The 17,058-nt window shown below is 36.9% G+C and overlaps 2 protein-coding genes across 3 annotated transcripts in view; one reads left to right on the top strand and one right to left on the bottom strand.

The window, feature by feature from the left end:
- LOC102803611 (uncharacterized) overlaps positions 1-7,282 on the bottom strand; it is a 42,898-nt gene extending 35,616 nt beyond the window's left edge. The window contains exon 1 of the mRNA XM_006816181.3: positions 7,152-7,282. The gene's annotated coding sequence lies outside the window, so the exon portion shown is untranslated. The remainder of the gene's footprint in view (positions 1-7,151) is intronic.
- A 2,104-nt stretch (positions 7,283-9,386) lies between these two features.
- Positions 9,387-17,058, top strand: part of LOC100373469 (uncharacterized) — a 30,790-nt gene continuing 23,118 nt past the window's right edge. Inside the window, exons 1-8 of one of the 2 annotated variants that reach the window (XM_085508057.1) lie at positions 9,387-9,488; positions 11,418-11,527; positions 12,504-12,596; positions 13,058-13,141; positions 14,316-14,453; positions 15,616-15,872; positions 16,051-16,212; positions 16,454-16,564. In XM_085508057.1, the coding sequence (XP_085364183.1) occupies positions 11,455-11,527; positions 12,504-12,596; positions 13,058-13,141; positions 14,316-14,453; positions 15,616-15,872; positions 16,051-16,212; positions 16,454-16,564 (918 nt within the window). In that variant the 5' untranslated portion in view covers positions 9,387-9,488; positions 11,418-11,454. The other variant, XM_085508058.1, reaches the window with a different exon arrangement.

Raw genomic sequence — 17,058 nt, 5'->3', positions numbered from 1 at the left:
GTTCCTATCATACAGTCAGTACAGATCTAAAACACCCTTTTCAAGAGTTTTTAGGAGCAAGAAAGAAAAAGCCCCTTTTTTAGTAAGACAGTTTGTTAATTGTTTCTTACTTTATGACCAATTAAACTCCTTAATTTGTTTGTTTTCAATCAGCTCCTAATTAATCCTATTTATTTCAATTCTTGATTTAGTAGATTTTACTGCATCGTATAGAGAATAACAGTCTGTCCAGCATACGAGTTGTAACGTATTGGATGCATTACACTACCACTCATCACCTAGTTAAGACCCAAAAGAGGGTGGTGTCTTACCTTGCCTTTGCTGTCCCCGGAGCAAATAGCCAAAAATGCTGCTACGGTGACAGGGTTCGGTGTGCCCAAGAAAGCTGGACCCAAAACCCAAATTAGGGGGTAGTATGCTTTTGAAGTAAAGACCGAAACAGTTCTACCGAAAAGGCCGAAAAGCGAGACCTGGAAACTTCAAGAAGTGCTGATGGTAGAGAAATCTGTTCAAAAAAATGCTGAGACCGACTTATCGCCTATGCGCAGGGACCCTTGTGGTCGTTCAGCCTGGTTCAGCAACCAGAGTCTGACCTGTTATGACGGGACACAGCCTAAAAGAGATGCTCCTCAATGGATTGGGTGTCTCTTAGGTCTGACCTCAGAAAATTTTTGAGGGGGGCGCCTGACGCTAGCACTAGTGAGTTAGCAATCGCACAGACCTCATGCACTCGTACTTGGTGTCTCTGCAAGCTCTGTGTCAAGGAAGTTAAAGTATTATAGACCTCTAATACAGTCGCAGTAATCCACCTCGCGATGGTCGGAGAGGCCGGCCTATCCTGCCTGCCAGGGCCGTAACACAAAAACATGTGCTTGGCGCCCCGTCTTGAATCTCTAGTACGGTTTTGGTAGCAGCTCGGTGCTTGTATCGAGCGGAGAAGCAATTTTCCCTGACCCTCCGGGCCAACAAAATTTGACAGCAGGGGGATGGTGATCAGGTGATGATCGTGTCCTGGGATTTGGTTCCTAGCGAGAAACTCCATTTGTGTCTTCAGCACAACTTGTTTGTCCATAAAGGCGGTACATCGTCCCAGAAGGACAATGCCCCCAGTTCTGACCGATGCCTACAATGTACCTGACTGAGGCGAGGGCCAGTAGGAAGGCTATTTTCCACATCAAAAATTTGAGTGGTGCTGATCGGAGAAGCTCAAAGGGCAGTCTGCTTAGAGCAAACAACACAACTGACAAATCCCAGTTGGGCGGTTCCCTTGTATGATATGGAAAGCAGTAAATAGTCTCCTAATAATAGGACAATCGACTAGTCTTGTTTCCAAACCGTACTCAATGGTGGGGGACAAGGCCGACCTGTATCCAATGATCGCTGCAGAGGACAAACCCACTTCGTCAAACAGGTGGACAAAGGAGTCTGCTACCTGGTCATTAGAGGAATAGTATGGATCAATCTCCCCTCCGCTACACCAATCAGTGTATGCTCGCCACCTAGAATTGTAGGCAGCATTGTTGGAATCCCTATTCGCCCTGGCCAGGACGTTGGCAGCCCGCTCAGATAAACCTTTCGTCTGTGCGAGTCTACCAAGAGCCTCTATGCGTGTAAGTGATGCTGGGCTCGTTGGCAGTGCGCCGTCCGGTTGGAACAGCAGGTCCAGTAAGTCCGGAGGCACTACTGGTGTTTCGACTAGCATTTCCAACAGAAGTGGAAATCTATACTTCAGCATGGGTACCAGGTCTGACCTGTAAGGAGTACAGGAGATCGATATTTGCAAGATTCTGGGAAACACGGTAACAAGTGAGGACCAAAACGACACAAACCGTTGTCAATTTTTATGGAAGACATGGATTCATTCCTATTACAGACTCACGGCAACAATTCTTTACGGTGTAATTCACTCTGGTGTGGGAAAACGGAAAAGTCAAGAATAATTAAAAATGGCGACAACGGAAAGGTCAAAACACTGCTAATTAGCTTTTCGACGACTCAGAAAACGACAGTGACAGCCACCAAAACGTATTGAAGGCAAATAAACATGTGAAGCAAAAAAAGACTGTTTCGAGTAGTAGCGTAAAATAGGGGACAAAACCATTGATAACTTTTGTAGGGGAATGGAAATCAGTCGATTTGAGGGTGTCGCAATAAGCAAGGGAAGGGAGCAAATCGTTTTTATGCTATGAAAAAGGGAAGACCTTGAACATACATTTTGTACTTTAGTGCAATGTCATTTTTGTTTGATTACCTACCGCTTTTAGGTTCATGTGCTGCAAGTTACAGAGCACGTACCTGAGCGGCCGTTCCTCAGGCATTTTCGGAGTTGAAATCGCAAAACTATCAGTTTTTACGCAATCTAGGAAGTTTGAAATACTAAACGAAGTACAGGACGATGAAGCTGAAATATCCAGGAACCAACACATGCCAAAAATTATATCTCAAAAGTGAATTTTCATGGTGTATTTTATATCTAACCGGGCCGGAAGTGGGAATTTGTTACTACTCTAAATATCCAAACATATTTTAGTATAAGGTAGTAAACATAAAAGTGATTAGTTCATTTGCTCATTTCCAAGCGTAACAAGTGTTCTTCTCTTTATTTTACATGAGGATTTAATTGAGTCAATTTACCCAGTAAATAATGAAGATGTTTAAATTAAGTGAAGTTAGGAGAAATAATCACAAACAAATAATAGCATCCCGATAAATATTTAAAGTATGCTGTAGACGATAGAATAGAGTACTGATTCAGAGAATGCAGTAAACATTTTATTGGGATCAACTTTTAAGACAATTTTGCAATATTTAAATTTTGTAAAATTCAGTTCTAACTAATACCGGTAATGCCAAAATTATCATTAAGGTAGCAGGAAGGGAAATTTTCACTTTTTTCTTGATTTTTCAAAAATTGATAAAACGGTTACTTTAGACCTTGATACATCACCCCAGGTTTACAAAAGATCGAAATTGCGAAATAACGTTGCTTAAATTAGTGTTTTAAAACGCTAGCAAAAAAGACTACAACTGCCATTTCGTGGATATTTGCATAATGTTTATCTTTGGAAGGGTTTAAATGATAACATCTCATCTGTATACTCTGTTGTTGACGATTCAGATATAACAGGTGATAAGCTTTCCGTCGCAAACAATGCGTGTTTATCTAACGTCCATTGTCAGCATTATTGTCAGTTGAGACTCGTCAGAGAAACATGGTCATATAGTCCGGGCATACAGTACTCATTTCGCCCAACTTTCCGCTTTTACTCGACCGCTTATCGCTTAATTTCCGACCATGAGGTCTTGTCAGACCGGAAATGGACCGCATTTTAATCAAGTTTTTTTCGTTCGCTCGCTCATTGAAATACCGACCGCTTGCCCAAACACTGATCACGGGCACATGAGTGGTCAAAATGGTGGTTTTGATAGTAAAGTGTGAACATACAACTAGTATTAACTATTATTAAATTCTGAATGACACTTCAAATCTAATAGCTGTATGACACTTGTATCGTGAAAGCAACTTAACTGGAACCTCTTGTTACGTGTTTTGGGTGCTTGTTCTAGATGTAATATTTTTTTATTATTTTAATGAGAGTGTTACGTTAAAAAAAGCATAGGTCATTTTGACCGAGCAGAGAAACGAGGAAATGTTAATGATTAATTCCAAAAATAACGATACCAAGTCCACGTCGGCTGGTCTGGTAAAAATTGACATTCTATTTTCAAAAATAAGACACGATCATTGAATAAGTTCAGTCTATGTGACCGTATACGTACCCTAAAAGTATTCCCACAAAAAATATTTTCGACTAAAAACGGCCACATGCCCTGAAAAAATCAAACAGAGGTTGACATGTATGAATAATTTATTGGGCTTAAAAAAAACGTGTCAAATTTAGTTATAGCCATAAATATTTGGAGACCAGTCGATAAACAATTCGAAACTCAGGATTCACACGGAAGTCCGTCAGGGCTGAAAATCATCGACCCTACTCTGGTTTACTTTATTTCCCAATTTGCAGAGAAAATTGATTCGCCGTGGACTCTAATGTATCTCAGCCTAGTATTTTCTTTTTAAACTGATGTCAAATTCCACCCGTTTGTCAAAATATACCGATGTTTTTCAGCGAATAATTTTGAAGCCTGTCACAGCACAAAAACACTATGTGAATCGACGCCGGAAATTGGATGGTACGACGACCCTTCAATCAGCGTCAAATATGCTTTGTTACAACATCATTGATTGGCTGAAAGTCACATGATCGGAGCATGTGACCTGGGTCACAGAACCATATTTGTCCGTATTATCAACAGGACCTCGCAAAAGAACCACACCCACATTCTCAATCTTTTCTGGCGCAAGCGAGCGGGCAGGCGTTCGGTGATATTTTGGGGTTTGCGCAGTCAAAAATAAAGTGGAAATTGTCCAGTCGAATTCAACAAGCGGTCGCAAAACCTAATACTATTTTTTCTAACGCAATGCCGAAGAAAAGAAAGCGTTGACAGACGGGGCAAAGAAAAATCTGCCACTCAGTGTTGCACTCAGTAACAGCAATTTTTTTTTTCAAACATCGGCCAATTTGTTTCACCATGAAAACCATTTTATTAGATCTCTTATCAGAGACACTTGAAGGATTAGCTTGTTTGTAAACTGTCAGCGTGTACAGTGGGACAGTAATGTTTGTCAGAGGATTATCCCTCGTTGTTCGTTTGCATAACAATGGAAACCCGAACGCTCCTGGAGTACGAACACAAATGCCAGCAGTTTTCTTCATTTTTCACGCTCGAGCTTGAAATTATTCATTATCTGACACTCTTTATGAGTTCTATGATATCAGTGGTTTATATGTTTGGCCATTTTTAGTGTATATTTATAATAAGTGTTTTATTATCCAAAACTGTTTTTCGCGTTTTTCTTGAGTTTTGACTGAGTACGACTCATTGGGGCCGCCACCAAATCAAGTGCGTTCGGACTAGGACATTCAAACTCGCAGTTATCGTTCAAAAGATAATGATGGTGTGAAATATGTCTGGGTTTTTAAAGAAAATGCTTTGTCACAGAATAATAGTCTGTTAAAGGTGCCAAGTATGAAATAATTTGGGACAAAAAAACAAACCTGCGTAGAAATTGGAATAATAGGTCTTTTGATTACTGGGGACACATTTTAATGGACTTGATTACGGACAATGTATGACGTAAATTTCACCAGGAAATTCTGCTGTGTGCTCTCGCAATCACGGACTTAGTCATTTTTACAAGGTTCCCCATTTTTGATGTCACGTGATAATTATGTAAACAATGACTGTCCAGTTTGCGCGAACTTGTACCTCTATACTTAGTCTTATGAAATATATAAGCTAAATTACTGTTCTGAATGAGACAACAGACAGAGAATGTTTTTTTCGAAAACGTCACAAAACCTTTCTCGCTACCTAAATCAAAGAAAGCTTAAAGAATTGGTTGAGAGAATTGGAGAAATATTAAAAATGAATTAGCCTTTCAAACAAGAATTTTGGCAACTAATATTTGTCTGCCTTTTATGATGTATAACATGAAAACAATATGATCCACATTATTGAAGTCATACTTAAGAAAAATACTTTTGATTATACATATGTGGTTTTCAGTTTAATTTATTCCAGAGCAACTCTACCACAAGTTTAATTTAAATCTGACTTGTTGAGATACCAGAAATTGGCTAATAATATTTAGATAATCAATTTGCATGTTTTTCATTATTAAACTAATCATGTCTGTGGATTAACTCCAAAGCATTCATGATGATTATGCATAGATCTAAAGCTAATGCATTGTTCCTAGGCACTTATTTACCAAGTCTTATTGAAATACAAATGAGTAATTATTATGCAAATGAAGCAATTATTATGCATAGATTTCAACCCCGAACAAATTAGGTCTGTGTATTGTTCCAGGGAACATATCGTTTCATTATAATGTGGTGATTAATTTTTATGCAAATTATGTTATTATTATGGATGTAAACCCAACACTAATTAGTTGCATTGTGTTAGTGTATTTCGTACTGAGACTCACTGAAAAATGACAATAAGTACTTGAAATATTGACGGAAAAGCTGAAAACTCGAAAAGCCAAAATTCACTAATCATAATGTAAATTATTATTCATGCATTTTTACAAAAAATTAAAGCGAGGAAGTCGCCACCTGCATATGTGTCAGATGGCCATAGCGTGTCATTTTTTTACTAACAAGCGCCTACCCATGAGCCTTTGCGTTTTTAGCGTGTGCTGTTATCGTTGCTCGGGACTCAATTTCCACATGTGTGCAGGTGACGACCCTCCCACTTTAACTAGGTCTGTGCATTGTCCCAGAGCATCTATGTACCAAGTTTCATCAAAATCCAAAGAGTAGTTCTTCAGATACCAGTAGAAATCAGCTAATTATCATGCAAATTAGGTAATTAACTTAAAATCTTATCAAAGCTGCGCATTAACTCATAGCATCTATGCATCAAGTTTAATCAATAACCGGCATATAGTTATTGAGGTATTAATTGAACAGGCGGACACACACACATACACCCACAGACGCACTAATTGCAAAGACTCCCATTGTGCGATTCGCACACAGGAGTCAATTTTTTTTTCAAAATCCAACAAAACATTAACCATTCCGTAGGGATTGCCCTATGGGTCTTTTTTTTCGAAGGAGTGACTACATCCGCGACACGCCCTCCCTATTAATCCCGTAATAGCTCCACGACCAAGACCACGGAAAGTGATAGGTACATAATACACCGACTATATAGCGGGTATCACCACGGTTTGTTAGTACATTTCACATAAGCGTCTGATAACTGAGCCGGGGAGTATACACCTCCAATCCAAAATCTTCGACCGGGGAAAAAACTTTATCGGGCGTTCAAATGCATAACTGCATGGTCTCGACTCTGTCATCGTGATCATGATGTGATGTATGATCTGTACAACTTCCGTCACGTCCTTAGTACTAGCGCTAGTGGTATGATATGATGATTCATGACTGGCAATCGCATTGGTTTGATTGTGTGTCGGGCCGGGGATTAGGTACAGCTCCCTGGTCTTACAGACGTGACGCCGCTGCATAACTGCATCAATGAGCTACCAAAAAATATATACAAAAACTCACCAAAGTTAACCACTTCTTGACAAGCTGGTCAGTTGACCGTGTTCGGCACAGACAGGGAGTGCAGATAAATCGATGACAGCGAGGTCAAGATTTGGTCACGCGTTTTGGTCCAGTGAAAAGAGTTGCAGCGTTTAAAGTGAGAAGGTCGTTGTCCTGTGTGTGCGCCCACTTGAGTCGTAAAATATTCCACGTTCGTTTTTTCTTCTTACAAATACTAGTACGACATTTGTGTTGATAAACATTGATTTTCCCACAATCCAATGCGCCATTCTAAAGGAAATCACGCGACTTGCACCGATTACCGCCGGTGACTCCTTCCATAGCTTCCAATCACCCCAAAAAATACCCAATTAAAGCTTGGTAACGTCTCGGTTTGTACTCGTTGATCTACGCAACAGTCAAAGTCGCTATCTGTGTTTATATGAGACCCATATACCTCGAGCAAGCGTGGCGCGACTACTGCCGCCCTTTCATAAATTTGGCTATTTATTGCATAGCGATGTTTATTGGTTTATGTGCTGCCAAGAAGATATATAGTGCCATGGTAACTTGAAACAGTATTCAGTCAGTAATTATACATTATTTTGAGAAAATTCCACAGAACACAATATTATGGGAAAAAAAGCATTTTTTAATTTATCATTTTTCAAAACCTCAAGTTATTATTTCCATGTAAATAATTTTACATTTTGGATAGCAACATGAATTATAAAAAAATAATTTTACATAATAAGTTAATAAAAGAATTTATGTAAATGTGTATATAAAATAAAGGATGTGAAATGGAGTGAGCTTGCGCATTTATAAACTTCAGTCGGATCAGCCACAGTCGCTCAACACCAAAAAGTTGTTGAGGGACGGTGCATCAGCAGACGGCCCAAATCTGTCACATCGTGAGATTTCGATGCACTCAAGTCCCCCCGTCGCCGTTATATGATTTTGTTCTCGTAGACAACGCTTCTGACAAGTGTATATGATCAGAGGTACATTACTTGGGGTTTGCAACGCGCATAGCTAGTACTGTATGGTAACATCATGCCAAGATCCCATTCAAGTCTCATCTCGTGGATAGCGAGACTGATGCTACGACCTTCTGACATGACATAGGCGGTTTGTAATAAAACAATAAAACATGTATTACCACATTCATAGTGAAAAAATGTAATACATCGAACATGTACAATAAATATAGTTATCGTAATCCCAATCTGATTAAAATAAGATCCTAGTTTGGGCTTTTTTTTTTCTTTGTTAATAGAATAGAATATATGAAAAAAATATAATTGATATTATTTTAACAAAGAAAAAAAAAGCCCAAACTAGGATCTTATTTTAATCAGATTGTCGTAATCCGTCATCCGTGAGCAGCTATTTTGATCCACCTGGACATCTCAGTATTCTAGTTACCTCGGGCATGCGCATTCGCATTTTTCTGACTCATAGTTGCTGTCGACATAGGAAGTAAAGTAAGCAAATAACACCGAATAAACGGCAAGGTAAAGACTATGTCTAATTATAGTAAATACGTACTGCGTGCGTGACTCGAACCGGCGCTCGCGTACGGCACCTAGCTTCACGCCACTACACGTCTTCCCCTCGGCCACCGGGCATCCCCAATAAAGGATGCTTAATAACCGAGCTTATTACGTGCAGAGAACGTGAAACCCGTCCACGCGATACGCGCCACACAGCATGGCCAGAATGCGGCAAAGGCCTTCAGATCTGGCTGTAGTAGGATGGTGAAAGTAATGGTACAGCATTTTAACAGTGAATAAGTACTGAGAAATAATTTTTAAACTCATAGTTGCTGTCGACATAGGAAGTAAAGTAAGCAAATAACACCGAATAAACGGCAAGGTAAAGACTATGTCTAATTATAGTAAATACGTACTGCGTGCGCATTTTTCTGAGTTGGAACGCTTATGCGAGAGCGAGATTGAAACGGGATCTTGGTATCATGTCACCATAGTTGCAAACCCCAAGTAATGTATCTCTGATATGATGAAGAAAGTTCTAGCAAACTGTTGAAATAATTTAAGCCTGACAACATATGATTTTCTGACAGTATTCTGTTTACATACATGTGGATCCGGAAAATTAAAAGTAAATTTTTATCTGTGAAACATGTTTTTTTTTTTTTCAAAGAATACATCCGAACGGTATACATGTATTAATGTCAATAAACATCTAATTCGTGGTTTGAGACCTATATAGTTGCTGCGTTTATATATGCAAATCTATGACGTCAACGGTTACTGAGGTAATGGAGAAAGCTTTCAATGGCCGCCCACAGCGGTTCGAAGATTGCATGATAGCGAAACTCTCGGATCAAATAGCGTAAGTATCGTGTTGTCTTGACTGGTAATACTATATATCTGATTCTTGTATCGGTACTCTGGGAACTGTTTTATTTTCTCGATGTTTTGCAAGCGTCTTCGGAAATCAACCTCCTTTTCAAACGAGCTTGTGCAAGATACGATCGACAGCGATTGTGATGTCTTACAAATATCGAGTGTTTACATAAAAAACCGCGCCATTGTAAGTAACACTATCGTTCGAGATAGCTGACGTGTTAATTTAGTGGTTGGTAAGTACCGAAGTACCATCCCGAATGTTGAGTGACTATGTCGTGTTTTATATAGCATTAGAAATACAACATTCGTTCGGGAGACTGCGTGAGTTGCGGAAACCATGGACGTCCATGCGGAAACAAACCCTTTTTAAGTAGTCTGTCATAATGGCGTCGTCTTTGTACACCCTTGGTACAACGCACAGGTGTCCTACCTTGCAGGGTGTTCTGTAACTTTATATTTATTTATATATTTATTTTGTACGTTGTCTTTTAATTCACACAGAGAATATTTGACAAACAGAAATGGGATATTTACGTTAGTTATATTCGTCCCGTAGACTTTGTAAATAAATTGACATTTGTAGGTAAAGATATACTAGGATTTTTAGCTCTATGCTTGAGAAAGAACTATTTAACATAAAAATAGAAAAAAACATTCTAGTATTCACTGTCTTTTAGGCTTGCGTTGCCTTGCCCAATGTGACGGTGTAATGTGCCCGACAACAGAACGGATGTTATAGGTATCTTGAGTCAAAATGAAATTTTGTTTGTTGTTGTATCAGCTCGTTGTTTATTGGGGAGTGAAGTAAAAATAAAAAAATGATTGTATGTTGGTGTAGGTAACTTCTAATGTTGCAAACTAAATTGTTGTTGTTTCTGATTTTTGTGTATAGTTTATTTATAAGACCACTTTATCAATTTTTTTATGTATGATTATCTTTTGCCGTGTTCTCATCAGGAATCAAGTATGTGGGTTGGTATTGTTTATAATCTATGAGGCAATTACCCATCTATGCGGAACTAGAGACAAAAATGAACTATTTTGTTCCCCTTATAATGGAGACAGTGTATTCAAATGTTTGTTATGATTGAATTTTATTATACACTTATGTCAATTGTATTTTCATACATTTTGTGAGACAATTTGTCTCATGAGAGTCATAAAAAATTGGGACAAAAATTTAAACCATGAGGCAAATGTTTCATTATGCTGATTATGCTAACTCCTGCAAATGTACCAAGGAGTTAGCATAATTAGTTGCATCAAGAAAACATTGGATTAGAGGTTAGAGGGTGCACTGGTCCACATGGACATCTATGTCTTTCATTTAACATTCACTTTAGACAGGTAGATATTCTTGACCCATCCTAATGTATTTTACCACACACTGCAAAGTCGTATGCCCATGTACAGTTGTGCTTAACACATTGTCTGGTGAAAGGCTTGCCAAAATCAATGGGAAACGATTTTCAAAATGCTGTGATGGTTTACACCTCAAAATAATGGTATCTTCTGAGACAAGCTTGAATGAGTTTGTTTTTGAGATACTTTTACTTCATTATACTTGATCATCATCAAATGTGTTTAGCACATTAAATGGAAATACCCCAAAATACTTTCATATTTTTTGAATGTCAGGCAATGTTTGATGTCACTATGACCTTTGCTTTATCTGTTTTGATGTTCAATTCACGGTAACACATAACACAAGATCTTGCGGTGAACAAAAAATGGTCTAAAAAGCGGGCATCGAACGCTTGTCTGAACATTGAAAACTGACGCACTACATATTTGTTTGAACGCTATGCGAGATAATAGCGATATGTCATTATGGTTACCGTAGTCACAAATACAAATATCTGATGAGGTGTAATATTATTTTTAAATAACTTATTATTTTATTTGTATTTAGGTTTTAAAGATTGGTGTAACCACACTCTTCCACCAGAATGGCTGATTCAGAGAATACCAAGATAAAATCCAAAACCAAAGCTTCTAAAGTCACAAAAAGAAAATCTCAAGGTAAACACGTATTATTTGTGAAAATGACATCTCTCAACGAAAATACATTTGTCAGATATACATGTACATGTATATAAGGGTATATAATGTTTGTTTCCATGATCTTGGTTTGAAAAATACGCTTGCCTGATGCCAGTGGCCATTGATTCACATGACGAGCCTACCACTAACAATACAGTGTTACTGAGCTTCAAGGTTGTAGCAAGAAAATGAAAAGTGCCTGTCTGAAATCTATATTGACTTATACCACATTTTTGGGTTGTTTATATATGACTATTTTGTAAAAACTGGAAATTTTCAATCAAAAGTTGGCAGGTTTGTATGAATTTATCCTGTCAAATGAAATTTTGTATCTGTTTAAAATGACAGGAAAGCCCGCTGGACTTGAACTTTGAAGTTGTGAGGGCACTCATTTTCATAGCAAAACATTTTTGCCAATGCAGTGCACATTTAATATGTGCAAGGCTTCATGTATTTTGATTCCTGGTGTTCCATGTACATGAAATATCATTGACTAGCTATTCTATTGATGTTTGAATGGATGTGAGGATTGTGTTTATGTCGGTCGTACATGAATATCCATTGTGAAAAGTTAATTTTGCTGTTTTTTGATCAGTCATAGACTATTTAAAGTTTACAACAAAGTTAGTAGTCTGAATCATATCAGTAACAAAATGTCACCAACAAAAACTTTTAGATGAAATGTGATCACCATAGAAACCAATGCAATAAACAAAGATATACCGGTAATGAAAATTTACAAATCATCATGAAAACTCTTATTTCTTCATAAACATTCTGGTGACCCCAATATTTTTTTTGTGGTGTCTTGACGGCATGGACTCTGTAACTATGTAAAATTGACCATATATGTTCTATTAGTAGCTGTTTCCGGTCATAATGAATCTTAATTTTAATGATTCTGTATGTACTAAATTCAATTCTTGTGCACTTTGAATTTTATTTCCATATCTAGAGAAAGATCATGTAGAAGCTGCAGAAGAAGCAAAGCCAGAGGAAACTCTGAAAGTAGAAAATATGGAAGAGGAGCTTGAGACGATTGATAAAGGTAAGATCCTTGTACCCTCATTTGTTTAGATATCACAAGATTATTAATCTATAATCTACTCACTAAGTATGAGTATTTTAGGCAATAAAAATTGGCGATATCCAAATTTGTTTCTGTGCAAATGATGCATTTATGATTTCATCATATAGCGTTAAAACTTAATTAAGTGGCCATTTTGGATTGGAAAATAGGCAAAATACTTACAATTGGTGTTCATAATTCACATTTTGTAAATTGCCCCACCTCGTAAAGTTTCAGGACATCCCTTTTCCCAAAAGTGTTCTACCGAAGGCCAGCCTGAAACAAAACTAACACAATGTTGACTATCTCATGAAAACATCAATATAGTAAATTCCTACACATATGTACATCATGTCTAGCTCTATTTCTTTGTTCTAATGATTGTATGCATAAATACAAATTAATTTCATGAATATAAATGTTGTTAATTAATTTTTCAGTGAATACATCAGACAGTGTTGCCGTTAACATTGATGACAATGTCAGCAAGTCCACTACATTCAGTGGAGGTAAAACTGTTCATGGTAGGTGCTTACCATTCTCTTCATTGTATTGTATTACTTGTATATACGGTTACTGTAAAAGGGTTAATTATTAACTGGGTTTTAATTTCGCTGACTGAAAAATGCGCTAAATTAAAACCCAGTGAATATGATAAATTGAGCATAGGACACATTATCTAAATGATAAAACCGTGAATTTAATTCCCACCGAATATTCATGAAATGCTAATTTAAATCAGCGAAATTAGAACCCAGTGAAAATTAGTCATTTTACAGTATGTAAATTACAGAGGCATTTCAAAATAAGTAATATTTAATTATTCAGCGTAGAACAAATGTGACTTTTGGTTTATATGCGATTCTGGAGATACACTTCTAATAGAGCAAATATGGTGTTGCCATTTTTTTGTTTATTTACCGTCTAAATTCCTAAAGAGTCAGAGAAAACTAAACTTTGCTTTCTTGAACACAAATTATTAATTCATCATAGTGGATTGTCAAGATATTTTTCCAAAGCAAAGCTATTGTAAGTGTATAACTTATTATATTTGCTTTATTGGTAGTGCATGCATTTATGTAAATGACTGGACAAAATAAATAGAATATTTTAATGTTCCTGCATACAATAAATGCTATTTTTAGTTTAAGTCCACTTTTATTGGAGTGGCACTTCTTATGGAACAAATACAGTATGATAATTTATCTTGTAATACATAGGGGTTATCATCAGAGTTTTAAAGTGCAAGCTCATGGCTCGGCTCCCAGTGTTAATTGTAACCTTTTAAACTCTAAATGCTTTCTCAAAATACATCTTTGTAATTTTTTCCATATTTAAAGCGCGGGTGTCGTTGTGCATGCGTCAGATGGCCATAGCATGTAATTGTTTACAAACATGCATCTACCCATGAGCCTTTGCGTTTTTAGCATGTGTTGTTATCGTCGCTTGGGACTCAATTCCTACACGTGCGTGGGTGACGACCTTCCTACTTTAGATACAAAATTTAGAACTGTGTGTATATGGAAAATTATTCCTATTTTGTCCAAAATTAATAAAGAAATTATTGAAAATTACACAAAAACATTGCAAATGTTGCACAAAATTTTTTACGAGAAATATTTCAGCATTCAAGGGTTAAGCCTATATATATTATATGAGTCTTAGTAGTTATTGATCAATTTCTTGTTTCAATTATAGAAGACAAAGATGCAGGTACGACCACAGTCATTACCACCACATCTACCACAACATATGGATATGAAGAAAGAGACTTTGATAATATAGATCCTAAAGAATACGGCATTGACATTGAAGATGAACCTGAATATCAATATGGTATGTGTGTGAGACAGTCAGTTTAATCTTTTCACCACCACACTTTCTTGCTCAAATTTGTCTGTACTTTTTTCTTATATTTTTCAATATTTCTAGAAATGAACCCTAAATTTGGAGCCAACAGACAAAATCTGAGTCAATTTTCAGTTTTTACTAAAAAAATTTGCCTTTTTTGTCTCTGTCTTCTGAAGAAAAGTGCAGACTATCAAAAGGACTATTTTGTGAATTTGTGATGAAAAAGAGTGAACAGGTGGTGAAAAGGCTATATGCATTGTAAAATATGGTGTGATTTAAAATATTTTCTGATCTCAATCTTAACCCTTTCAATACAAGTTCATTTTTTCACCAACAATTCTGTGCAAATTTATTAATTTTTTCTGTGATTGTATGTAAATTTTTGTATCAACTAGGTAAGCCCATTCAAGGCTAAAAATTAATAGTAGAATAAGTCTCATGAACTACCAAATTTTTTCCAAAATTAGTAGCCTGAATTTACTAGAATTTATATTAGTACTTTGTTTTTTTAAATAAACCATTTTGTCTTCAAAACTATGGGCCTTCTACTCAAAATGAACAGTGTGACATGAGTTATAGACTTTTCTGCATGGCTCTAAGTACCCACTAAACCTGATGGTCTACCCAGTATTGTGACGGGGCTACCAGATTTTAAAATTGGAAGTTCAGTAGTCTTTCAAGAAAAGTTGTTAATTCCAAGCATTGCCATTGTTTTGTTTACCAACAGAATACTGTGGAATACTTATTTTCGCTTGGAATTAATTTTTGCTATTTTCGCTGAAGGAATGATTCAGTGAAAAGAAAATCCAGCGAATATACCTTTTTTCCTATCTTTTACATTCAACTCGCCAAAAATCAGTGAAAATAAATTCCATATAACACACCTAAAAAGTCTTTTCAGCGAAAATAAATTCCAGTGAAAATAAAGTATTTTACAGTAGTAAGTTTTTAGTGTAAAGTGAATAAAAGCGAAAACATAGTGAAACTATTTTGAACTTGCCCAACAGTTTTTACTCAATAGTAAACATAGCTGGTTTTGCGGTTCATAACCTTTGGGTGACCTTTAATGTGTTTTGATTGTGAAACAGAAACAAATAAAAGATGACTGCCATTGGCTAATAACATTTTGAATAATTTAATCATACAGAACCTCCTAAGACCGATGATCTACCAGACTTGTATAAGCTGATTGATTCACTTGAGAAAGGCGACACCGAATTGGAAGTGGACAGGGAACCGCCATTACTGTTTGCAAAACCTGAACATGAACCGCAGTATAAAAAAATTAAAGAGTTGACTTTGGAAATGGAAGATGAAGAAATTGATGCCTATGTGACTGACTTTGACACTGATATAAAAGACCAAGCAGTGATGATAGCTGATGTGTCATTAGAAGAAATACAAGTAAGTTAGGGGGTCAATAAACACAAGTAAGCTAAGGGGTCAATAAACACTAGAATAAATGCTAGTAAGCTCTCCTAGCAATAAACACTACATTGCAGATATTATTTTTCAAGGTGCTGTGAATTTTTTTAAAAATGATGATTTTTATGGCTAAGTTGTTTGTCTTTTGTATTTATAGGATCATGAACGGCGTTTGCGAGACGAACACATTTCATACCAGCAACAGGAGATGCTAGTAGCCAAAAGACGACATGAGGCCATCGCTATGAAAGAAGAAAAAGCCAAGAAGCGTATCATCACATTACTGAAAGAAAAAAAGAAAGAATTAGCCAAGCGTGAGGTGAGTGGGCATGCATGGTTACAAACTTAGTGAATAATTCACTTTCTACAGTACAATCAAAACTGTTGTTTGTATAGAGGTGAGGACGGAGTTTTGGAGGTGATTAGACTAACATTTTTTACTTCCTGAGTAAGAAAATTACACATATTTTTCATTTAATATTGTGCATAAACACTTATTGATATTCAGTATTGAGTTAATTTAAATACTGAGATTAAACTTTTGTTTTTTTCATTGTCAGGAACTGGCACTACAGCGTGAGAGACTGCAGCAAGATGCGTTACACAAGACATTCCGTAGATCAGAACACCAACTCCTGAGAGCTTTGGAGATCAGGAAAGGTGAAGTAAAGGTCAGTGTTCATTTGCTCTGAGTGCTTGTTTGTTTTTTCTTTTCAAGTATTGGCGATCCGCTCCGCTAGGATTGCCCTTATAATCACTTTTGTCGTTTTGTGTGTGTACATTTCCAGTGTTCCAGTGTTCACGTATTATTTCTTCTGTGATTTTTTTGGCTTGGCCGATTTCGTTCAAACTTGGCAGGTAGGTCACACCTTAACCCTAGTTATAAGGAAAAATCTGAAAAATTTTTTTGCCCCGCCGTTGCCATAGCAACAGCCAAAGAACTGATTTTTGGATAGCTTCGCGCCAAATGTATCTCCTCCTACAAATTTGGGATAAAACACTTCAAACATAGCTCATTCTACTCAGCTTGAGTGTGGGCACAAAGTTACCATTTGAATTTTTGATATCTGTTTTCATTACCGAGAAATTTGACCCCAAAGTTGGGGTAACTTTTCACCAGCAACGGCTCGGCTGGTTTTGTTCATACTTCACAGGTAGGTCGTGC

Source organism: Saccoglossus kowalevskii, chromosome 14, assembly GCF_978046115.1.
Source record: "Saccoglossus kowalevskii chromosome 14, keSacKowa6.1, whole genome shotgun sequence".
NCBI lineage: Eukaryota > Metazoa > Hemichordata > Enteropneusta > Harrimaniidae > Saccoglossus > Saccoglossus kowalevskii.
This window is presented reverse-complemented; position numbering and strand designations above follow the sequence as displayed.